The 26,562-nt window shown below is 40.4% G+C and overlaps 2 protein-coding genes across 2 annotated transcripts; both read right to left on the reverse strand.

Moving 5' to 3' along the window:
* Positions 1–730: 730 nt before the first annotated feature.
* abcg4a (ATP-binding cassette, sub-family G (WHITE), member 4a) lies at positions 731–18,355 on the reverse strand. Its single transcript, XM_034139852.1, has 15 exons — positions 17,806–18,355; positions 15,563–15,799; positions 8,077–8,194; positions 7,428–7,560; positions 7,290–7,340; positions 6,222–6,367; positions 5,441–5,564; positions 5,131–5,245; positions 4,907–5,046; positions 3,709–3,807; positions 3,438–3,606; positions 3,251–3,351; positions 3,012–3,170; positions 2,215–2,333; positions 731–2,073 (listed from the first exon to the last, which is right to left on the reverse strand). The coding sequence occupies exons 2-15, from the start codon at positions 15,789–15,791 to the stop codon at positions 1,848–1,850; spliced, it is 1,929 nt and encodes a 642-aa protein (XP_033995743.1). The 5' UTR covers positions 15,792–15,799; positions 17,806–18,355; the 3' UTR covers positions 731–1,847.
* Positions 18,356–23,423: 5,068 nt separating this feature from the next.
* Positions 23,424–25,155, reverse strand: si:ch211-117m20.4. Its single transcript, XM_034140586.1, has 2 exons — positions 24,845–25,155; positions 23,424–24,131 (listed from the first exon to the last, which is right to left on the reverse strand). Exons 1-2 carry the CDS (start codon positions 24,912–24,914, stop codon positions 23,878–23,880), a joined length of 324 nt encoding a protein of 107 aa, XP_033996477.1. The 5' UTR covers positions 24,915–25,155; the 3' UTR covers positions 23,424–23,877.
* Between the last annotated feature and the right edge of the window lie 1,407 nt (positions 25,156–26,562).

Below are 26,562 nucleotides of genomic sequence, written 5' to 3' on the forward strand. Positions count from 1 at the left end.
GTTTCTAAAGAGACCGCCACTCTCTTCAGCTACATAATTATACATTTGTCTCTTGTTAATCCTTCTTCCTTCCAGCACATTTCACACATTTTCTACATTACATTCTCACTCCTGATTCTTTTTCTTTTTTTTATCTGCACCAGTGACGCACTCTGTTCCAGATATTCTAAAAATGTTCAGCAGAAAGCAGAGTATTTGCATCTCCACGGCAGGATACATTTGGATGAGAAAAAGGAAATCGTTACACTTTACCCCGAAATGTACTATTTCATAATTCCTAATTTGGACATGCAACATTCGGTTGCTGTTTTCCCGTTATACTATCAAGCAGCGCTCATCACATAGATATATAAAAATTAAATTAAATTAAAATAAATAAATAAAAACATACATTGAAAAGTGCAAATGTACATTTGTTTACAGCATGACATACTCACTGTACAATCATTGATTATATACCCACATCGTTTTATGCATTATAATAAGGATTACTAAGTAGCATAGTTTAAGTAAGAAATATTTCAAAGCAAGTCTATTGGAAAATATTTGCATTGCCCTGCAACAAGGAGAGGCTCTTCTAAACATTGCCAAGGGTGTGTGTGTGTGGGGGTGTGTGTGTGTCTTTGTGTGGTTGTGTGTGTGTGTGTGTGTGTGTGTGTGTGTGTGTGTGTGTGTGTGTGTGTGTGTGTGTGTGTGTGTGTGTGTGTGTGTGTGTGTGTGTGTGTGTGTGTTGACATATGGGTGTATGTGCAAACAATGAAGCAAAGTGAAGGCAACTCAAATCATTCTATTTCAGAGGCACGAAAAAACTGCCCAGCCAGCGTTTCAAGATATCTAGCATTGTTTAGGACAACACACATCTGTCAGACGTCAGCAAAGCAGAGGGAAAGAGGAGTTAGGGAGGAGGCAGCTAAAGAGTCATACAATGAGAATGAGTGGAAACAAGCAGTTCAAAAAACTGTGTCGAAAGAGTGACACCGAATAGACTTTTTTAACCATAACAGCTTGTTGCACTTCGCCCCACTCTCTCTGTGCAGCAGCTTTCTGTCAGGCTGGAAACAGCAGTCATGCAGGCTTTCTGAATGCTTCCACGATGATGGTGAACGTGTTATATTATGGTAATGAATCACAGGCCTGGGTTCTACCACCGTCAATGGTAGGGCTGCAAAAATGATTCAGTGGTTTGTTAAAGTCTCATTCTGTAAAGAAAAGCCATAAAGTTCAACGTCCTGGTACCTGATGAGATGTTTCTACAGAAGAGCAAGACAAGTTTTCTGTTCTGGCACTGTGAGTTTGCTTTTCCTGATGGCCTTTTGAGGATGTCCGTCTTGAGATCTGGTTCCTTGATAGGTGCTGATGTGGAGTCGGATGTGATGATTGTCTTTCCAGGCATTGGATTGAGAAGCTACGCGATATTGGACACTCCGGCACCAAGGTACTATGGCTCCCCATAAACCCGGAGGCTTCAGCTTATGATTCACTTTCTCGGACTGGCCACAATTTCTCAGTTTAAAGAGACATGCTTTCTGTTACTTTGTTGGGTATTCTGTTTATGTATAGCGCAGATAGTTTCGGAAGGTAATGGTGATTTGAAAAATACTATTACCTGTAGGATAAGGGATGTTCCCTTTCTTCCAAAAACAAACCGTTTAAAAGATAATATTACACTGTACAGTTTGGTGTTGCAGCACAGCTTCGGATGTTTTTTATGAGCTGGACTTGTGTATGTCTTTGTACATGTACTGTATGAAAGTTTGAGACAAAGAATGAAGACATTATATGTTTGCTAACTATCTCACACTGGTGGGATATGTGCAAGCATCCAAATCCATCCGCCTCCGGACGTCTTAACGCTCTGACTTGACCTTGTAGCGCAGAACCAGGTAAGTTGCCAGTCTGAGGGCCAAAAAGAAACCCCCCAGCACCATGAAGTCGACATAGAGCTTTGCATCCGCCACATTCAGCAGCTGCAGGACCTCCTCCGGTTTTTGGAACTTACACACCACGCCCGGGCACTCCAGCTCCGACCGGTTCATCCCGTAGATGGAGAGTATCACCCCCTCAAAGCCGTACCTGAGAGTGGAAATGGTTAACTTGTGAACCTAGGTTCGTTCAAAGAGAGTTATGTCACATCATAGAAAGCCTGAACACTAAGATCAATGGGCAAAGCGAATTTAGCAACTCTTTTAAAATGCAATAAGTTGATGACAGTACCTGACATAGGAAACATACGAGCTCCACTGTAGGTATTTGGGAATGGTGTCAAAATTGACAAAGAAGCCAGAGAAGAGGAGTACTGGTATGGCTGTGACTGGACCCACAAAGGTTGCCACCTGTGGAACAAATGCGTAATATTTAATAAAAAACTGGCACAGGGAAACATCTTGTCAGTATATACTTATATAATGTGTTTCTCTGCCGTTAAAGTAATGAGTTATATTGCTATGTTACTTCACCATCGTAACTCATCAGCTGTCCCTCACTTCAGCAGATACATATGAAAACATTATAATAATAATAATAATACATGGGATTTGTATAGAGCTTTTCCTAATGCTCAAAGACGCTTAAATAAAATCAGAACAGAAACAAAACAAAGGAAACATAAACAACAACAATGTGACATTACTGGACATAAAATACACACTGTTTCCACACATTCATGTAAATATATCTAATATGTATATATGACCCAACATGTATATATGTTCATTTTAATTCATCTCTTATTTCATAGTTTTTTATAATTTTTTTATTTTTATCTTTGATTTTATCTTCAATTTTATGAATCTGTGTGAATCTGGGCTGTCCTGTTTTTCATCCTTACCCTATATTTATATAAGGTCCATCTTATCTTGTCTTATCTTATCTTAAACAATAGTCATTCATAGTCAGAACATTCTTCTTGTGTCAAACTGCACATACATTACATTTCACAGTGAAGGTCAAACACCAAAGTTAAGTAACGAAAAACCAAGCATATGTGTATAGGAAGGGGACTTTAAGCCTACCTGCAGAGATGAAGATGCAGCCCCTATAAGCAGACCGAGGGATTGGGCCACTAGGGCCGTGGAAGTGGACAAAGCCATAAAGAGCAGGTAGCGACTCGCCTCTGGAGGCTGCTCAGTCATCCAGTACACAATACTACAGTAAATGATCGGACAAATCACCTGTAGAAGAGATTGTGTAGTTTGAAAAACACTGTACTCCAATGTCCAAACCATTGTGTGCACAGTTATACGAGCATTACCTGGAACGGTATGTCAGCCATGGTTTTGGCCAAGTAATAGGCTTTCAGGCTGTACCAGTAGTTGAGATGTTCCCGCATGAAGACGGACATCTCCAGAGGAACTGGGGAACAACAGCAGCGTTAAAAGACTTCAACAAGAACACTGCAAATCAAAGTTTCCAAACTCTCAAGAGACAGAGCATCTTACATGTTAGGATGGTGGGCATCAGGGCAGCAAACATGAGGAACAACATGGAGAAAAAGAGGAAGCCAGTGTTGTTGAACACCTTGCTGGCATCATTTCCAATCTTGAGATAAAGCAAGCCAATCAGCACTCCAATAAAAATATGGGACATCACCCTTAGGTGGGTCAGCACCTTGAAAACAAACAAACCAACATCACCACGACTGAAAAGCCCATTGATTATTTTATAACAGTGTGAGTTTGAGCAGGGATAGTTATATATAATTATTATTACCATGTCCCTGCATATCGTAATGAAGGTTCTTTTGAAGAGGATGCAGAACTGTGTGAATGTACTGGTAGCAAAGCTATGTTTCTCAAGGGTTCCTGTCTCCTGTGGAGAGAAATGGGGACAGCGAGGAGTTAGTTATGTGATACACACTCGATACAAGAAAACTGTTAGCAATAAAGATCAAAGAGAACATCATACCCTTTCTTACGGCACGGTGCAAACAGTAGAAGAATATAAATGCACACATCTGCAACACTAAGTGATTATAAACGGCAGATATTTTTAGCGGGAGAGGAAAGCGACCAACGTTATAATAACATCTGAAATTAGCATTCAAAGACAATATTTAAAAAAAAACACCATAATCCCTGCGCAGAAAAATCCAGATAGATAGAAAGGGCAACAGAGAAAATCCATAAATTGACGATATGTTTAAAGGACTAACAGGGCAAAACTGCACCATGCAGGAGTAATGGTATATCAAAGTGCTCTTGGTGGTTTACATTTACCATTTTAGCATTTAGCTGATGCTATTATCAAAAGTGATCTACGAGGTGGAGAAAGAAAGAGTGAGAGGAAGCTGAGCGAGGCGGAGGAGACGGATCGATAGAGTGGAGCAGAGGAACAGTTTGGATCATATAGACAGGAAAGATTTAAGGGTGTTTTGTTTGGATCTAACATCATTCCCTGTGTGCTCAACTTTGATGTTCTTTTTCTTGCTGTAAAAAACGTATGTGAACCCCAAAAGTGTTGTGATACGAGTACTGTAGGTCTAAATGGATGCATCCAATGCTATTATGTGAAAATGCATGGTCGGCAAAAGGGTCTCTTTTCACCCTCTGTCTGAAACCAGAGCCCATTCTGCTCTGATTGGTTAGCTGGCTCTGTTGTGATTGGTCAATGGCTTAAAAATGTCCCGCCCCTTAATGTATCACGTACAATGTGTTGGAGCGCTAGCCAATAGTAGCGCGAGTGTTAAATAGTGATGTCATTATGTTACAGAAGTAAACATAGGAGTCAAATGGAGGCTGGGGGGGGGGGGGGGGGGGGGGAGAGAAACTTTGGGATTTTAGCCTTTGCAGACATGCACAAAAACCTATATAACACACTACAGGAAAGAGAAAACCCCAAAAGCGTAAAAGAGCCCCTTTGAATAAAACCAAAAGGTGTGTTACTTGAAGAGAAGGGTGGTTTTACTCACACTGGGACATGTCGAGGGACATGAGGAGTCACTTTTGTCTCCGGAGTTCTTCTTGCTCTGATCTGAGCACAGTCCACCCTGGACCGCCTCGAACAGAATTGAATTCAGATCCCCATACTCCCCTGACGCCACCTCGATGACTGTGGACGGAGAGGACACGATGGTCAGAACAACAACACACACACACACACACACAGACGTACGTAAGGAGATGCTTGACTTACTGAAGTCAGCAGGATTGTGATACGTCGGGCAGTGGAGGCCCAGGCTCTTCAGATAAGGGATGAGGTAAGGGACCGTGCCCTTGTATATGCACTGACCCTGACTGAGGATGTACAGCTGGTGAGGGAACACAGGTACAGAGTAATCAACATTGTTTCCAACACACTGACTCTCTGAATAATATATGAACGACTGACAAAACAACAGGCCTGCGTATCGACTCCTACGCAGCTGGACAAAATGAATCATGCTAACCAGCGCCCGGGCTAATGGAAATATAGACGTGTCCGGCACTATAAGCACTCAAGTTACCTTATCAAACATCTCAAAGAGCTTGGCACTGGGCTGGTGAATGGTGCAGATGATTGTCCGTCCTCCCAGAGCCAGAGACTTCATGAGGGAGACCACCTGGTAGCAGGACGAGCTGTCCAGACCACTGGGACGCAAGGAGAGACAGGAAACCAGACAGATCGATGTGTTAGAGACAGCTTTTCGGCATTAAAAAACAAACCACTGATATTGATGCAGTCTGGAACCCATTCATTGATACATTGAATTCATAATCCTCAATCCGATGTCAGCCACCACCCCTTTCTACTTCTTTAAGGTCATGCTACTATTTACATATCCCCCCCCCCTAAAATACATGACTATTATATTGTTACTCATATCATTTTAATTATAACTTTGTCATTTATTACTCTCTTTTTGTCTAATCCCTCAAACGCACGCACGCACGCACGCACGCACGCATGCACCCATGCACGCAACATAAAAGAAAGAAAGACAATCCTAGTTTGTTTATTATATTATTTGTGTTATGCTTCCTTTGTTTAGATTTGTTCGACTATTGCAAAGGCCTATTTTCTTTGTTGAATGTGTGTGGAAAGCTTTTTATCCTTTTTTTGATAAACCACGAGACGCATTACTTCAACACATCATCTGAAGCCAAACAAGCAATCATTACTCTGAGGTAAACCAATTAAATAAAAGATAACGCATTAGAAATGTCTAGTTTTAAGCCGCGAATACATGCACCCTTTAATCTGGAAATGAAAATACACTCCCTCAAAGTAGCTGAATATTATCCTACCTGGTGGGCTCGTCAAAGAACATGACGGGCGGGTTGTTGACCAGCTCCAGGGCGATGGCCAGTCGTTTACACTGACCTCCAGAGATAGCGTTGGTGCGTGTCTGAGCGCACTCCTGCAGACCCAGAGCCGTCAGGATCTCATCCACCTGCACACACACAGAGACGGATGTTCGTACATGATGACACCTAACTGATGAGAGTCCTACAAATGACTTTCATGGTGTGAGTTTCATTGACAAATACGGGCCTCTTTGTTTGTGTTGATTCACCTACACTGTGACAGTAGAGGGTGAATTAAATATGAACCTATTTGTATGATAAGATCTTTAGTACATATCAGTTCATATAAATGGTGCCTGGTCACCTTACCTTCAAAATGACACGCATAATTTAATTTCCTATTCAATCTTTGCCGATAATTCATGTGTGTTTTAGTGTTTAGGATGGACTAGGGTATTAATGCCATATTTTCTTTATTGTATTCGAAGACAATCTGTACACATCTATTCCAGATTTAATTACATTTGGATATTCTTTTCCAGAGATACATTTGGTAAGGCTGTCCCTTTTGGAGAAGCCTACATTTTTTGTTATTTAGGTTTTGGGGAGGATCCACATTACAAGCAAATAGACTCATTTTGCAATAAAGTAAATGTATAAACCATCCATTTCAGAAACTAAATACATTAAAGTATATGAAGCTAATGTTGTTGCTTAGTTCTACATTGGATAGGGGTATGTATGAAACTAAAGCCAAGAAGGACCTCGCTGCAGAGAAGATGGACATCAACGAGGATTGTTATCAATAATGTGTTATAATAACTAGTGAAAGAACCAGATGAAAAGGCCTCTAATGGCGTATACAGTGAAACAGATAGCTTACAAAATGAGTACATCATTATGTTGATACACAAATCCTGTAAATCCATTATAACCATACATTTGGCTGGCTCATCAATATGCAATTACACACATGACAAGACATTACATGGATAGGTACTTTGCTATACTCTTGCCCATAGTTGAAATATTGCAATGTAAATACAATCAATATATATTCAGACTTACAAGTTCCTTTTTGACCTGCATGGACTCGTTCAGCTTCAGATTGGCAGAAACCTGAAGACAGAGAGAAGTCGGCACGTTAATATTCCACATTAGGATTTAATGAGGTGTTTGTTTTCTGTTATCTTTAGAGGACATTACCATCATGGCCTCCCGCACGGTGAGGTGAGGCAGCAGCATGTCGTCCTGCATGATGTAGCACGACATCTTCCTGAAGGTCCTCAGGTCCCTCGGCCGGCCGTTCACCTTGATCTCCCCCTTCATGCCCGTCTCTCTGTTTCCCACAAGAAAATATAATGATATTTGTTAGAAAAATATCACTCGTCACCGGCTTGAGCTTCAATAATCAGGATACATGTATTTATTATCCTCTCCAGAATGGAAGTAGTCATCATACAGAGCATCAACTAGTTCCTGAACAGTGTCCTTCACATGCTGATATCCAAGAGAGGGAGTTACACAGTCACAAGATGGAGGAATATAAAGCAGTATTCAATGTTTACTTCAGATTAGCTCCACGTCAGAAATGATCATGCTTGTCATATGTCTATCTCCATAGAGGCTGAATCATCATGTTAATCACATAGCTATCATATGCCTAAAACAGTCCTGATGCTCTTCTAGGTAATCATACATCCTGTCATGTACACAGCTACAGTTGGGATACCTTTGTTATCATGTGCTACTCTGATATTGGAAGAGTACATTCAGTATTTCCCCAACAATATTGCTGCCATTTTCTAAGCTCTAAATTAAATCAAAAGTACGATTCTTCTAATCTATATCTTACCTGTACCCCGCCAGGATATTCATCAGAGTGGATTTCCCGGCTCCAGAAGGACCCATGATGCCGATCAGCTCTTTGTTTCTGAATCTTCCAGACAGACACTTAAGTAAGGCTTTGTAACCTGACAAAGATAGGAGAAATATATATTATTTATAGTGGTGACATTGCTCTGAAATTGCTCTTATCAATAATTCTCAGACATTTTTATGTAACTTAATCTAAAACAATGAGCTTTAAAGTGATTTGTTAAATGTAGTTATATGTTTCTAGCCAATTTACTAGATTCTAATTAATATTTATTGTGTGGAAAATATTTCTAGTGTCTTTTTCACATTCAGCAATCACTGACAAAAAGGAGACAATATTGGAAAAAGAAAGCAGGGTGAGAAAAGTTACAAAATTAAGCACAATAACAATAAAACATGTAATAAAAGTGAGGGAAAAGTCAACCTGTTACTGAAAGCATGTTTTACTCACACATTACAGGGCAGAACAGGGCAACTATTGAGGTATGAAATGACATGTATCGTTTATTTATACCCTATATTCTTCCATTGGTTTACAGTGTACTCATGTGGGAAATTACTAAGAAAGATTTAGAGCCATGAGAATGGATGTGTGCTCCTTACACAAATAAAACAGCTGACACAATATTAATTTACATCCTGTATTCAGTTTGCGTTTACCCAACAGTTATATAAGTCATGGTCCATCTGCTTTATCATGTATAAGTCTGCTCACTTAAATATCACCTTCATAACATGCCAGTGGGAAAATAAAGCAGGTTGAAAAGCAGAATAGCAGTCGAGTGTAATGACCTGTTTCTATTGTTGTCACTTACTGAGCTCTGTTGCACAGTGACACAAGTGTTTCTGCAGATCATTATGCAGACACTGAGCCTAATTTCTCTCCAGCAGAGAAGGTCACAGCCTATTAAATCTGAGTACAAGGAACCATGATGCAAGGCCACTGATGCTGCGGATCTGCAAAATTAGCAGGCTACACTACAGCAACGTTTTTCTTCTAGAAATTGTGTATTTTAGGAGCAACAATCAGATGGATAGATAGTCTGAAGTGTAAAGAAGATGCCAATGTCATATTTGAAACAACGTGTACACCCACCCACTCAGGTAACAACCCTTTTGTATGCAATTGATATATTTTTCTTAAAGGCACCATGTGATTTTTAGAGTTTTCCCTTTCCTGTAGTGTGTTATATAGCTTTTTGAACATTAAAGCATGCAGACATGTCACAGTAGAGGCACACAATACTAATATTAACCTAAAAATAAGCATAATATGGCCCCTTTAACACACTGACACAATAATTACTTTTTCTTGGATGTAATATATGTATTTATATAATATATTTGTTAAACAATTAATTAGGAGAGTTAGACAGACACATTTGTGCAAGCTGTTATTTATGTCTAGGGAAAATAAATAATTCAAGGTGAAGTTTGCTGCAGAGAATACAAAGCTTGCATTTTATGTAGCTGGGTATCAGGTGTGCTGCGAGACATTACTGTAAAACAGAAATAAAAAAATATATATATATATACAAGACTAGATCATTGCTCCCTAAGTGGCGCCAGGAGATGAACCACAGGCTGTAGCGGTTTTAAAAAAGGTTGAAGTTGTGTGGCCTTCTAATGAGGATGGCTCAGGTTTTAACACTTTCAGAACTGACAGATTCTGAAAGCTTCCAGATATCGAAAGTGCAGGAGCCCTCACCCATTTCTCCACTGTCTTCAGGGATGCTTCCTCCTGTCTCAAGCGTTGTAATTAGGGTCTCAACAGAGCCGCCAGCCCCCTCAAACCCTCACTCTGGGAGTAAAGTATAGCCTAATGGCCCCCTCCTCCCACGCAGTGTTATTACATCAGACAGCCTCCACTCAGACAGCAGAGCGGCCTGCTGTCAGGAAGCAGCCCTGCTCTGGCATGTGCTGCATACTGATGGTCTAACCCGGTGCTGGGAGGTTGTGCATAATAATGGACTTATCTGTGAGAGCCACAGAGGAAACAGCTCACCTCACTGTCAAAGACACGGCGATGTAACAGCATGTGACAGTGTACATCCAGTCTGATCTCAAAGGATGTTTCACAGTAATTGTTAGACAAATGATTATGAGTCACAATTGAGGTGGATGGCACCCTCAAATTGGTTGTTTGAAAGAGATGTCAACTCAAATCTCTCACTTGGATTATAATGTGTTCAAAAGTAGTTATTTCTCTCTTTTTCAATGAATCGTTTCTTTACTACATTTCTTTAACCCTTCTATTGTCTTCGTTCCCCCCCCCCTTACTTTGGTGTTTGCGGTCAAATTTGACCGGTCCTGTTTTAGCTGCTATTACATTAACACAAAAACCATGAATCAACACCAAATGTCATTTAACACCCTTTCAAACTGTAAATATTGTATCAGACTACTGGTATACATGAAAAACTGCAGTAAATATACAAAGAATAGACACTGAACATGTATTGCGTGTGCCAGGTGTGATTCACATGGGGGGATGGGCACATAAGGGGGGGGACACACATCTAGTGTATGTGTGTGGGTGTGGGTGTGGGTGTGGGTGTGGGTGTGGGTGTGGGTGTGGGTGTGGGTGTGGGTGTGGGTGTGGGTGTTTGTGTGTGTGTTTTATCTGATCCCGATGGTTACTAATTCCTTTTCTTTATGGTGGGAACATCATGGGTGTTACAAAGTTGACTAAATCATCCAAAATTCAATGAAAGTGGTGATCAGCAATTGTATATGTTCAAATGTCTACTGTGAAGGATATCATAAAGCCTTAATGCAATCGAATGTAAAACAAAAAAGTTATGATTGATGGAAGTAGTAAATCGGTCAGATTTGACCCGAAGATAACAGGAGGGTTAAAGGATAGACAAATCTGGCGAATAGGCTCAATGATAACCTTTGCTGGAATGCAATTAAAATACTAGTACCTTTTTTATTTGTACATATTGTATTATTTACCTTGTTAAATAAACTATATGCAAACATCCAAAGGTAGTGGTTGCTCCTTGAATCTAATCCTTTTCGCCCCAACAGAATTATAACCTGTTTACATAAAATGCAGTCATGTGCACATGATAGATACATGTTTAAAAGACTAGACCACAGATTAAGCATTCACTTGTATGTACTTTTGGATGTAGATGTGCAATAATTTATCATCTTTTTCACCCCACACTGTGTTTTTCCTTATCAAAACCTTGTGCCTACAAAACCAACAGTGCGATCAGTTCTGTTGGAGGATCAGGTGCATGATGCTAGTCTAGTTATAGAGGTGTGATACTGTCTGCAGACTTTTTTCTAACTCGTCTCAGCGGGCAGATTTTCCAAAACATGGTCTTAGGCTCCAACTGACGCTGTCTCATGTGACATCACCAGAGACAATTTACCAGATTGCACAGCACCCTCTGGAGCCACAAAAGGTTTTACACAACACTTTCAATTACATGTAACAGGCTTTGATGTGTAAAAGTTGGACGTCTCTTTTAAGTAGGGCTATTTAAACTTCAGTTAACTGCATAAATCAAGCCCATTTGACTCACCATGGTCAGTTGCAAGCAGCTTTAGAGAAAGGGCCACGTATTTTAAACAAATCCACACACTGAAGAATGAAAATGACAGGATGAAAGAAACCAAAATGAAACAATAAGATCTGTCTCGTGCCCTAGATCATTTTCTAATCTTACATCAGTACATTTAGCACATCCTCTGTATCAGGGCCGTCCCTGGCCAGCATGAGGCCCAGTGGCGGCGCCAGGGTATGGCTGGGGTAGGCTACAGCCATACCAAGAAATGGCTTAGCCCCACCTTAGCCCCACCATGAAAAGTGATGTTAAAGTAAGCAAATTCAATTAAATAATAAGCTAAATGCAAAATGTTGAGAACACGGATTGCGAAAATATACGGGTCGTGTCCACAACACACAAACTGATCCTGCTGTAACAACAAGTGCACGTTACTGATGCAATATGGTTGAGACCATTCGGGTTTATAGAAGAGGGGTGCAAGGAATAGTCTAAGTCTACTGATTGAGATCAATCGGAACCGCCATTCAGTATCCCTATTGGATCTTCAACGTGTACTATCATACGTCCGTTCACAGTGATCCCTTTCTATTTACTATAAGACAAATGTGCCGTTTTATTTCATACAGTTCCATTTTGATTGAGAAAGGGAAATAATCTAAACCTCACGTGTGGCATTTCACTGTTTCACGGGGTGCGATATAGCGTGTATGTAATTCAATTGCAAATACTGACTTGAGCACCACCACTGTATGGGTTAGCCCTACCATAGATTACCCAACAAAAATACCCTGGCGCCGCCACTGATGAGGCCCCACGCAAAGTTATATGATGTGGCTCAGTTGAGGCTCCCTCCGCAAGGTGAGGCCCCATCCGCAAGGTGAGGCCCCCTCCGCAAGGTGAGGCCCCCTCCGCAAGGTGAGGCCCCCTCCGCAAGGTGAGGCCCCCTCCGCAAGGTGAGGCCCCACGCAGTCTGCATGATCGGCCTGGAGGGACGGCCCTGCTCTGTATAAACTGCAACCATTCTTCACAAGATAGAGCATCACTTTGCCTTCTGTTTCACCCTGTCTGACCATAGGTTTAACATTACAGGACAAATAAGCAAACATTATAGTTAAAATAACAATTATTTTTAACTATCTTCAATGTCTTTATGAATTGCCTTTTCATTTTTGCTTCATTTGAATTGCCTTGAAATTAGCTATATAGATAAACTAACCTTAACACAACACTGCTTTCATTTCAAATCCAATTAAACCTTATCGTACATTTTCATAACCGTTCTGCAAGAAAATGGCACAACGCTGGTGGAGAGGTTATCATAAATCATTTTGTGTCACGGTCATACATTTGAGTTATGGTGTGCAGGCATGGTGATGAATTTTAAAGCCAGTCGAAGCATGTTAAGTAGAGGATGTGATTTTATCTGTAAGATGACCGCTCTTCTTCTTCCTCCTCCTCACAAATGAGCAATGCAGGTGCAGAGACGCACTTGGAGTACAAAACAAGAGCGGAAATCACCTAAAGGCATGTAAACATCTCCTGCTCTCCTTTCACTCCCTTCCCTTCCCCTTTCCTGACTGGGGTAGTGTTTCACCAGCGAGGAGAATACCTCACCAGGAGGAGAACACCCTCAACATAAAAAGCAGGTCATAGCAACTCCATCCTGACGGAGATTAACGGCCACCCTCGCCAGGAGACATCCACAATAACAAATGGCGGGCAGCTCATACAGCACCTTTATGCCCTTTGACAATAAAATAAACGACTCCTTTTACACTATCTTCCGCTTGGTAATCTCTTCCAGGTCGACCGCAGACATTTTAAGGAATGACTCATGCATAGTGTGTCAAGGACTTATTAAATTACAAATAAAGTGCATTGTTCACGTCACCCTTTTTTCCTCTACAAGCTGTGTAATTGCACATAAGTCAGCAGGAATAACATCAAATTAAGTGTTCTTTTAGGGAGTAATCATCGACTTCTTGAGCCGCAGCAGAACAACAGCCTTTTAGCTCTGTGTCATTTATTTTACAGCTTTGATCAGGCAGACAGGAACTGCAGTGGATCAACTCTGAGCTCAGCTTGTGAAATGAGACCTGAACACAGACAAGTCCCTCAGAATCTACAGGATGTGTGAAATGTGAGCAACACACTGACTATATTATTTCATGTGAGTGGCAGAGGTAATCGCAGGGCAGACAGGGGTTATGAGGAGCACGCTGTATGTGACAGGGGGGTTTGGGAAAGAGAGTGCGAGCATCTCGATGAAAGGCAGCGCTTCATTAGTAAAAGCTGAGGCGCTTCCTGCTCACACATCATCAGCCTGATGATGCACTTTATTTGTCGTAGCTGCTATATACTGCCATGTGGTAAATGCTTGTATATGCTGCTCATGCTCTTTCTGTATGTCATGTATTTATTGTTGCTATGTATATAAATGTCATGTTCTTAAATGTTGTATGTGAGGGAAAATCCGGCATATTTACATTTGAAGCATTATTTGTTTAAAGTGTTCATCAATGTGCATTGTCCCTGTTCAAATAAACAATTAAATGAAATTAATGAAATGAGCAGAGGCAGGCAGGGAAGAGACAACATAAACAAAAAGGGGAAATCACAGGTTGATCTTATGAAAGCATTAAAGGTCTCCTATTATACTGTTTTTCATCAATATATTATAGGTCTCAGATATACACAAAACATGTCTCTGATTGGCTCGAAACACCAAACAGATCATTGTAGCATCCCATAATCCCCTCTGTTTCAGCCCTGTTTCAAAAGTGCTGATTCTGTGTCTGTTACTTTAGATGAAAATAAGGAGCCACTCCCCACGCCCCTCTGAGAGATATTTGGTTAAAAAGAACTCAATGGTGCTCTAGGAGGAGATTCAGGTGATACGGTGGGGGGGGTTACCTTGGTTTGTGATTGGCTAATGGTTACACAAGCCAAAAAATCGTTATGACATCATAAAGTGGCCAAAATCTGATCAGCTCATTTTCAGACAGGTTTTTATATAAATGGATCAGGACAAAAAGTGAGAGAATCTTTTTTCCTGAAACTTTCAGAGTCTCTTTACACAGAGGGGACACATGTTTATAAAAGACATGAAAAGGTGGATTTTGCACAATAGGTGACCTTTAAAGGGAAAAAACATGTGCATCAAAAAGCTTTCTCGCTGTGATCCTCCTCATGAATGCTCTCCATATATTCAGGTTCTAGAGCGAAACTACAAACACTCCTGCGCCGGGCTTTCATGATGCACATCAATATTACACAAGACTGAAAATAGCATCCTGTAAGGGCCTCCTATACTGTGTGGTGGGGCAACGTGAATAAAGGAGTGCTCTCGAGTCCCCACCCTGCTAAATATACAGAGAAGAGAGGGTTATAGTGTACAGAGTGCTGGTTGAGTTGACAAGCAAAGATGACCAAAGGTTGGGGGCTCATCATAAATAATGGTGGTAGGTTGGAATGCTGTTAATATTTCATGAGCCGATCAATCGTGGGGCTGCCATCGCCCGTCGTCAGACAACACGGGGAAAAGAGAGGAGAGCAGTGTGCCAACCTGAGAGCGTAAATTATTTACTATGTCTAAACTCTGCTGAGCGCAGCAAAGCTCAGGCCTGCAACAACATGGTGGAAAAACTGCAAGCGTGTGTGTGTGTGAGTGTGAGTGTGAGTGTGAGTGTGAGTGTGTGTGTGCGTGCGTGCGTGCGTGCGTGCGAGAGAGAGAGGAAAGGGCTTGGCTACATGTGTCCGAACAAAAGAGCAAAGCAACAGAGACAGAATACCGCTGAGGGGAACAAATATTTGTCTTAAATGTCACAAAGGCTATTAAATGCCTCCCTTGAAATTTCTGCTCTCCAGATATCGATCACCATGGGTGGTGCTCGCTTGCTCCTCATCCATCATGGTAACTATGTGAGCTGTGTACAGTACCTCTCCTCCTCCACCAGGGGCCCTCCCGGATGGTGTAGGACAGCTCGTTGAACTCCAGGTCCACAGCAGAGCGGCGTGGGAGGTGGGAGAAGCGCTGAGCCTCCGTGATGTGGTTCTCCACCTTCTTCAAGTGGATGAGCAGCGGGGCCTCCGGAGGCGCTCCACTGGGAATCTTGGTCTCCTCCATGGGGATGCTGACGGGGACCGGATCAAGAGTCCTCTCAGCCATGATGAAGGCTGCAAGGAGGACAAACATGGCAGTGTTTAAAACTGTTTCCACTCCACTCATAGAAGGAGCCTCAGAACATGCGATGCTGATTACGCACCTTCAAGATGCGTTAAAGCTAGGTCAATAATTAAATTAGTCAATAATCAGGACAAAATTATGTGGCCAAGGGAACCATTACCATCATTACAAAACACTCTGCTATATAACATGTGCAATATTATTACTATTATTATTATTATTATTATTATTATTAATAATAATGTTCGATAAATAACGTGCAATTACGTAGCCTAACTACCACTACGGTTTGTGCACTACTAAATACTAAATACTGTGAACATTTACATTCATTATGTGACCATCTATGCTTCCTGTTATTGAATTGCTCTTTTTACTGAACTGTTAGTGTATATTATTATTGTGTTGCTGATGTGTTTATTGTATTTTTGTAACTCTGGCACAACAATTTCCTTCGGGATGAATAAAGTCCTATCTTATCTTATCTTATTGATTAGTTTTGTTTTTTAGTTGGTTCATTGGCTGATCCTTTGCAAACCGGTGCCTCAGCAGATGTGGTAGGTTGCAGAAATGGTTTTAGGATGACTGCAGACACCATCTTGAAACAAGGTGATGGATTTGATCTGATTACACTTTATTTTATGGACTGGCTGAGGGGAATGAGATTTTAAGTGTGAGGGGTTGGGATCTGGTTTCAGTCCTGCAGCATACTCAATCTGCTGATTCACATACATTTCCTTTTAGGCAAGGCGGCTCATCTGAAGTGTTTTTTAAACCATAGTGGCTGCTGATCCATTAATTTTGTAATATTAGGAAACTCTTTCTTCTTCTCAATATTTCCATACTGAAGATGTGTGATAGTGGCTGAATCTTGTTATTATTTCATTAATTCAACAACAGAAAATATTCCTGTATTAAATGAAGGAGGATTATGTGCATGATTCAAATTAGTACATTAGTAGTCCGAGCTGTAAAGAGCCTTATAGGTTGAAAGTTTATACCTGGAAATGCAGTCAAGAAAAGTAATTATATGTGAGATTCATTGTAAAGCAACTGTGGGAATGGTGTGAAGTATTAGGAAAATAATATCAAAACCACATTTTTGTGTCCAAACAGTTGGGACACAGTTGGAAAAACCTCATATTCATTTACATGAAGGCCTAAGATTGGCATAAAAATGCTACCCCAACCAAATAAATTATAACGAAACACAGAAATAAACACAACAATGGCTGTGTGGGTCCGAGATACATTACTGAGGCTTCGGTTTTATAACATATTCACACCAATTCATCTATTGCCAAAGTTAAGATTAGCTCGGGTGCATTTATCCTCATAAAAAGATCCTCTTGTGACACCATTCATGTCAGAATCAAGGTTCCTGTGGTAAATACCGACTGATATGGCACAGTCAACACTGTATACAAACATCCACTGCTATGCAATGCCACATAGTCTTGTATTGTCCATCTGACCAATGTGCAGTAAAATCTCCTCATGTGAGGAGGCCCAGTGAAGGAAATTGACCATGGCTCCTATTGATCACCCTGCCATTAGTGAACTTCCATTACCAGCCTGCATATAAGCTCAGTAAAACCCTGACAGGCTGTAATGGCCTCTCCGTCAGATTGGAGGCCTCCTTGTTCTGTAATGCCGCCCTAAAGCTAGGACATGTGAGCACACACACGGCCATCATTTTAAAGTCTTCCATAAGGGGATGAAATATGGTTATTAAATGTGGCTTTGCAGTGGTGTGGCGACTCTGCAGTGACTTCAGTCAGAGAGCAGGGATGCTGCCAGCTCTCCAAAAAGCACCTGTTAACAACAAACTGATGGGAATGAAAACATGAGACACTATTTATGCAAAATGAGGAAAAAAGATGCATTTAAAACAAAGGTAGATGAGTCATATGATTCTGAGGACAAATATAAGGCTTTACCAGTCAGTCCCTAAAATGTGTTGCATTGCACACACGCACACACAAATTGCACATACTTCTTATTGTGTTGACAGGTGAGATGCTCCTGGTCCTCCTCTCTGGTTCAGAGCAACAGTGCTCAGTTGATCCTTTTAGTCAAAACGGCACAATCCCGCCACATCAGAAGATCCTCCAAAACAGTTAGTCAATGCAAACAAATAAATCAAAAAGAAAACAAGATGCTCACTGTGCGCCACAGTCCAGGAAAAATCCGGTTTGGCTAACAGGCGTTTAATGACAGAGCTGTTTGATCACCTTATCAATATATCTCGGGGTGCGGCGTGCACCATCTCGCATCCACTAAAGCAACTCTTGAGATTAAAATCATGTCCGGCCTCAAACTACGACTGCATACCCGAGAATCGTCAGGGGAGCAGGATGCCTGTCATGGTTTTCCTCCTGGCTAAGATTATTCCTTTCATTGAATCCATCCGATCCGAACTCGCATCGAAATACTCTCACACATCCTCAGCAGCAGTGATAATGACTATCTTCAGTCCCGGTGTTAGGGATGGAACAAAAAGAGGCGACCAGCTCTGCAGATGCTTCAGCAGCAGCTCCGTTATCTCTCACCGGGCAGTGCGTCTGTGTGGTACGCACGCCGGTCTGGGATACAGGGCGTTGCTGTTTGCTGGCAGGATGCTACTGGAGGGGGGGAAATAGTGCTTTGGTTTTGAACGTTTCATCCAAATCCTCCTCCCAACCCTATGTATAATAACCAGGAGTGGATAGGGCATTATGTTAATTCACTTAGTTGATAATAGTCCATTTTAGGTCCATTTAAGGATATGTTAAGGATTCCACATTGATCAAAGGTAATGGGAGTGACAAAAAAGTTAGAGTTAATTCAAAGTTCATTAAGGTATTCCGGATAAGATTAGCTAATTTAATCAAATTAGCCCCCCAGGTGCCAATTTAAACCTTGTAAGTATATTATGGAGATACTTGAGGCTGCTGTCTCTGGGGAAATGAGATGAAAGGGAATACATTAGGATAAAGCTCTCGTGCGCATTGAAGTTTTTTTTAATTCTCGTGTTTCCATACAGCCTGACACCGATTATAAATTCTATATACGGCTGTTGTCAGTCTGTGTAAACACGAGGAAGGTTTTGGTGAGCTTTCAGGCCACGCTGTCTCTTTAAAGGCCGCACCTGCGCAGCTGCATGGTGCTGATGCTGCAGTGCCCGGGTTATTTTCAGTAAAACTGCCGGGGTTACTCGCGTTCAAGCAGGCCCTCCATGGCTTACATCACCCCTGAGAGGAAATCAAAACCATTTTTAGCCAATCGCACCTGCCTTTTAATCAGAGCAATTTAAAACGAGCCCTTCCGTCGCAGCATGAGCAACTTCAGCACAGCAACCCCTCTCTCTCTGTGTGCCTCCGAGCCTCCATGGCTGTATGACCATTTTGTTAGACAGAGCAACACCTAAATACATCATATTAAGACTGTTTTGGTTAGTAAAAAAATATAATTTTGTTGTCATTTTGTCAATAACTCAGCCTTGGTGTGATCGAGTCAGTATACACAATAAAGACGAATTATTCGTTTCTTGGCTTCAGTAAATGGCCATTTTACACCTTGAGAATGCCACAGCCCACAGGGACAGATGATATGCTACTAACATATATAATTCAACTTAAAAGGGCAAAGACTCATTGCATAATGTAATATTTGCCTCCAGGAGATAACCTATCTTTCTCTCTCTGCAGAATAAGCTTGAGTTTGCACACATCAATTATCTAAAGACAACCCTTCTCATACATGCCCTGAGAGAACACATAAATCATGAATCAACTCAATGATCATTAAGTCAGAGATACCAGTGTTTCCCTATTCATAAAGCTCAGATTAATAGTGACTGTGTGTCAACATGTGTGAGGTAAGAGCAAACATAGTTTCAGTATATGTGAATGTGAATAACTTAACAAAGAGGTCCTTGCAAAGCGACAGGCAGACTGCAGGAATGTGCTCATAAATGAGGGTTTGGCCGTCTATAAGTACTGAGTGGGAGTGTTGGTAGACATCTGAAGGGAGAACATTGTACAGGATGGCACTACGAACAACTGCTCTCCTCTCTGTGGGCTTTCTTCTGTTCTTAGCACGAGGAGCTCCAACAGATGCAGGTGAGAATTTAAAGAGGAAATGTCATGCTCATGCTTTTTGTGTTTCTAATGTGACCTGTCTCCATGCTTCAATGTTCAAAAAGGTCATTATTTTTCTCCTATACTCATACTTCTCAAAATGCAAGCTTTTTGTATTCTCCACAGCCAACTTCACCTTGAATGATTTATTTTCCCTAGACATAAATTACAGCTTGAACAAATCGGTCTGTCAAACTCTCCTAATTCATTGTTTAACAACCATATTATATAAATGAATATATTGCATCCCAAGAAGGTAATTATTGGGTCAGTGTGTTAAAGGGTCCTTATTATGTTTATTTTCAGGTTCATATTTGTATTTAGTGCTACTGTGACATGTCTGCATGCTTTAATGTTCAAAAAGCTCTTTATACTCATACTGCCTGTGCGGATGTCACAGAAGTAAACCAAGGAGTCCAATGGAGGTGTTTCAGGCAGTGTGTGGGAGAGGAACTTTGGTATTTTAGCTTTTGCAGACCATTGACATGCACAAAAACCTATATAACACACTACAGGAAATGGAAACCCCCACAAATCATAATATAGCCCCTTGGAGAAAATCTAACCCTTAATGACTCACTTTGTGTTCATGCATTATACAAAGCGTCACTATACCTGAAAACACCTTTGTGTGCAGGTCCGGCGACTCTCCCTCTCAGACTGACTGTGGAGAACGACCTCTCTAACGTGACTCCTGAGACCCACTTCTGCTCGGTGGTGGAGGGAGGCGTGCTGCTGGGCGCTCTGAGGACACTGCAGGAAACTCAGCAGGACTTCAAGTAAGACCCCCCATGACATCCTCTTTAATATCTCTGCATGACATCCTTAAGTATTTTCCTTTCATGGCAATTTCTACTTAAACTCGACTGAATTTCAAAGGGTGATATCCACTACACACTATTGACAGCGTTATAATAGTTACTAGTTGTTTTTTTATATTTTTGCACAGATACCCAGTAACAGTTAATTCAAGTACAGCTGACACAATTCATCCACCAATAAGTCACTTGACAGAAAATCTATTTATTTTGATATTTGATTAAGTCATTTTGTTGCATTTGAGTCTCCGGATTGAGGGGATTTGCTGCTTCTCCGTTGAATAATATGTACAATCTTTAATGTGTTTTTGAATAAGCTTGAGGTTTGGACTGTTGGTTAGATATAAACAATGTGATGGTGTCACCTTGGGCTGTGGGTAATTTGTCATTTCTCACTATTTTCAAAATGGATTGATTAATGAAGAGAAAAAAATCAGTGAATAAATCCATAGCAAAAATATTCATTATTTGCAATAACATTAGCTCAATTTTTTTAATGGAAACAGTGAAATTTTTTTCTGCAGAGTATTTTTAATACTTTAAGTGGACTACATTTTCCTGATTATACTTACATAACGTAACACATTGAATGCAAGACTTGTACTTGCACACAGAATTTGTGTTTGGTATTTATATGTTTACTATAGTTCTGTTGTAGATAGATAGATAAGTACTTTATTGATCCCAATTTGGGAAATGTTTGCGTTGCAGCAGCATAGAAAACAAGGCAATGTACATAAGAGAAATTAAGACACAAGAAATAAACAATCCAAAATATTTCTGAAATAGAAATAAAATAGCATTAAAAGTTAAACATAATATATATATACGTGGATGTGGAAAATATACAGTGAAAATACAACTTTCCAGAAACTAATATAATGCAGGATATTGTTGTGCAAGTAATGGATTATTCAATATGTACATTGGGAGTTTAAGTCCAGTTACTCTGACTGTGTGTCTCCTGCAGGTTCTCGGTGAGGCAGGACCCAGACTTCGGCCTGCTGCTGCTCAGTGTGAACGGAGTATCAGCAGACGAGCGCGAGCAGACGTACTGGGAGATCCTGTCAGAAAGCTCCGGAGAGATCAGCCGGCTGGATGTGGGTGAGTTGCATCCCCAGAGATTGAATAAAACACATCTGATTTAATGAGCTGTAATGCGGCTGGAGAGTTGCTTGTGATTTCACTTATTGTCCCGAGGACGTCCCCTGGTGTGATTTTTCTAAAATAGTAGTGTAGACACAGTTTGACTTTAATATATTTGAGTGATTTTTGTTATTCTGCACAGGTGGTGCAACTATTGGTTATTTTAAAGTGCTTCCTCAGAGTTAAATGATGTGTCCTCATTATCTTCTATTGGCTATTAATGCAAGAACACTCTGATGATCTGAGCACTTAGTTCCTCTCAGAATCTGTGTTTGTGTATTCATTAAAACGTCATTGTTACTGATCCAATCTCTTCTCTTTTCACAGGAATCGGTTGCTACAAACCCAAAGCAAATGAGCACATTATCCTCAGGTTCAGCAGCTGGACCCAACAGTGATGAACAAGCCGACGTGTTGAGGACTTGTGGAAAACAATCAATCAATACATTCATTATATATATTTGTTTCATGTTTGCCATTTATGGTTGTCTCTGGATTATCAAGTGTTGAGACCTGATGTGTGAGAATAAAAGAAACAGCAGCATCTAGTGGCAGGCAGGAGGAATGTCCTTTACAAGTCAAATTATTATTTAGATATTTATGTTGATTGGAAAAACACATGCAACATTTATACATATTTTTTGTGTGACTTCTCCTTTGAGTTAGTTATGATAACATATGATGTTGTTCCTAAAAAATGATAGAGGTTGGTATATAGGGGTTTTAGAAATAAATACAAGACCAACAACTGTTTTAGAAGAAATTCCAGGAAGTGTACTTCCAATCCGTATGAATGCAGAAAGGTAAATTAACACTGTTACAGTGGAATTGTTTTTTAGCTTATACAACCTAAAGTTAAAAAAAACTATTGCGAATTCAGGAAGTTTTAAAATGTTAGATTTCCAAAAAAAACATACTCTGTCACAACTCAAGAAGGTGCTGGAATAAAACAAGAATAAAGATGAATATGCTGCATTGCTGAAACATTAATGAATTGTTTGTAATTGAGATTTGGGTGCTTTGACTTTAGATAGGGCAGATTTTTTTTAAAGTTTAAAATTAATCGTTTCATATTTAAACAATCCATGTAAAAAAACACCAACATTTTTATATTTTGGCAAATCTTTGCTACTTTCCACATGGTTAAAACGTTGCACATAATCTACGAAAAAGGTATATAATCCACAACCTATAACATCAATTTGTTTACAAATTCTACACCACTCTTCGTGTTGACTCTCCACCCAAAGCTCCTCCCTTTGTAACAAGATTAAGGTTTCATCTCCTTCCAAAACAGATGGACTGAGAGGCTAATCTCTGAGCTTTCACTTCCTTTCTCCTTGGATTTATCTGTATTTCATTCCTTTCTCTCTTCGTAGAAACAAGTTAAAAAGAGCAAGTCAGATAACCATAGCTTGAGTTAGTTCAACCATCTAGAAAATGCTGTCCGAGCAACGTTATGATGTCACTTGTCTCTCGAAAATCAGCTTCCTATCTAAAATAAAACATCAACATCTGGCTCTCCAGATTAAACTTTTTATTTAAGACAATATTGAATTCTATTTCAAATAAATATTTGACCGAAGTCTGACACAGCCTCTCAGAGACTGTTTTAAAAGTCACCCCACTTTCTTTTCATGACCCTTCTGCCACCTCACATGACACAAATCGACTGAATTTAGCAGTTAGGCGTTGCTAATATTTCCTGACACGGAGGGATTTGAACATGAAATCTTTTTGTCACGGTGTAAAATCCTTAAATAAAAACCAAGATGAAATTGTTAGCTTCCGTGTGCCAGAGATACAAAAGTAATGTCTCAAAAGATTTGGATTTAAGTCCTCTGATTTTCCACAAAATAGGATGAAGCAGCAAAAACATGCGTGGCTCTGCAGCGTACAAGCTGTCATTGTGTTCACATTTTAAGCAATAATTAACCACATGGAAGTGCATTGGCAGTGAGACAACATTGCAACATGGTCTCCTTATACAACAGTTCGTCCTTTATGTTTGACAGAGTGGCGGGGAAGCAACTCACCACATGACAAAGCACATTCACATATGCAAGGGACACACTGTGCAAAGAACCGCTTCCAGCCGGTCTCTTTGCCCCTACAGTTGTCTAACCGAGAGCAGCCCAGTTTTGGCGGGCCGAAGTAGCTCTTGTTCTCACAGGTGGAGTTACACGTCCCGTTTAGTTCCCTCTCACTGACCTCAACGCGTCCCTGCTGACACATTCCTGAAAGACAGACAGAGAGAAATCACATGATGAGATCAAATCAATTGAATTATTACAAAAATAAGTAATAACGCTGATCACACAAATCCCTTCTTTGTAAAATCACATTCTATGAGATGAAATGGTATATTTTAATATATGTAAATAATGTTCAGAGCTAAAACAAAGTATGACAGTGTACAAAAGTATTTTCAATACATGAGTACAAAATTCAGCTTACCTTACAAAGAGCTAAAAGAAAAAAAGGGAATACAAATATATGCTGTTGGGATTATATTATAGAACAATGCTAACAAAAATATAATTCTTCTTAGACTTTCAAAATAAGTCTTTATAAAGCTATTTTTTTTATAAGGATGTAGGACAGGCATATTTAAGAATGATGCTTCTGCCTGTGCCTTTTCAGTCATATTGAAGCAAATAAATCCCCAATAAATTGAGACGCTAAGAGGCTACATTTGGAGAACGGTGATACGTTCAAAATAAAAGTCTGTACTGAAGTTAAAGTTATCCAAGGTTTAATAAAGAAAACAAAAACAAACAATAACCAAGATTAAACCATATGGTCTACCTACCCATAGACTACTTTAGGTTCATAAGGGTCCTTGTGTGTCCTTGAGCTCAGGTCAGAAGGATTTCATTGCCATTTCTACACTGTAACTTTTTGCATATGACAATAAAACCTTTGAATCTTGTGTTTGGTGTTTACTCACTGAGGCAGGTCGGTCTCGGGGTCCAGAGGCCGTCAGACTGGCAGGTTCTGGTCGGGTTCCCCACCAGCATGAAGCCAGGGCGACAGGTGTACCTCAGCACAGAGCCCACCCACCAGTCGGTACCAAACACCTGTCCGTTATAGTCCACATCAGGCCTCCCACAGTTCACTGCCACGCAAAGCAAAGGAAATGCAAAGGCAAAGCATGGCACACAGCTATATCACTACAAAAACTCGAAATCTTGCCAAGTATATTGGTCTAATATCTATGTATTTACACCTGATATAAGACATAATAACTTCAGAAGTAAAACTGCAGTGAGATATCGGGTCTTTTTTTTAGACAATGCATCATCTTGTTAAGTCAAAACATCCTATTTTGAGTTGTATCTCAGATGAAACACATATTTTTTTACATATTTATTAGAAAATCACCAACTAACATCAGAAAACAGAACACCTTTGAGCATTTGCGGCTCATATTGTAACACAACATTTCCTGATTCTGGTCAAGAGTTCTCCCAGCTAATTACAAGATCTGGTTTATCTAAATATCCCTTTTTATTTCAACATGTTCTCTTGTTCTATTGGCAGATTTCTGTACCTATTTAAAGTGAAAACAGCTTGTTTTCAATATTGTTTAACTTGTTTTTGGAGCAGCATTTTTTCCAGTGTAGCAGCTCACTCAGACCGATGGACTTATGTTCAAGCTCAAAAGAGTGTCGGACATTGTTGTGGTTGTCTCACCTCTGCACAGGGACTTGTATCCGAGCCAGCAGCAGCTCGAGTCTCCACAGCGGTCCTTCCTCAGCTCCGCGTGTTGAGCCTTACAGCCTCCTAAACAAAGAGGCGCTGACCCGGACCAATAGATGTCCTCTATGAAATCTGGTTGGGAAATCCATACCGTCTCACCTACAGTAAAAAAAGAAATGTATCAGCTGTTTACCATAGCTGGACCAAACTATGTTTTAATGCAAATTACAAACTGGAAACGATTTCAGGCTTTGCCACAAAGAGTTTGTATTCCTTATACAGAGAGAAAAACTATTAACCAGCCTACCATGGATACATATTGAGGCTGGCCAACATTATCTCTGATCCCAATCATGTACTGAACAGCAAATATGAATTGTTACCATAAAATCAGAGACACAGGGTCTCACGACTCAATAAAGTTAGACTAAACCACTCATGTGTGCTCCAGTCAATCCTATAATGAAAGTTAAATCCCAGGTGAAATGTACGTCAAAGGGTCCTGAACATAGTCTTCAGTGATAGTAATGTCATGTTAAATGTGTGTTTCCTTGCATCTTAATATGTGTCCTTGTTGATGTTGTGGAGCTGCTGTTATGCAAGGAAAAATTACATCTAGATCTGACAATAAAGCATTATTGCATCGTAACCATTTATCCCGACTTAGAAAGCATGATACTTGCATTAGAGGACGTCTTACCACTACCTTCCATCTCACCAATCCACCCAGGAAACTGAGAAGTGGTTCTTTGAAAGACCCCGAACATCAGCAGCCACAGTGGAAACAACCTCATGGTGCCCAGCTTCAAGATGCTATCAGTTTCTGTAGAAAAGCTGCAGATGGCTCTAATCTGAAGTCATATTGCTGTCCGACATTATTCCTGCGAAGTCAGCAGACATGAAGCCATTAAAAGCTGTCCCAGTAGAGTGAAGGAGCAGAGAGCGGTAAGTAACAAGTCAACTAAG

The sequence above is a fragment of the Trematomus bernacchii genome, unplaced genomic scaffold (assembly GCF_902827165.1).
Source record: "Trematomus bernacchii unplaced genomic scaffold, fTreBer1.1, whole genome shotgun sequence".
NCBI lineage: Eukaryota > Metazoa > Chordata > Actinopteri > Perciformes > Nototheniidae > Trematomus > Trematomus bernacchii.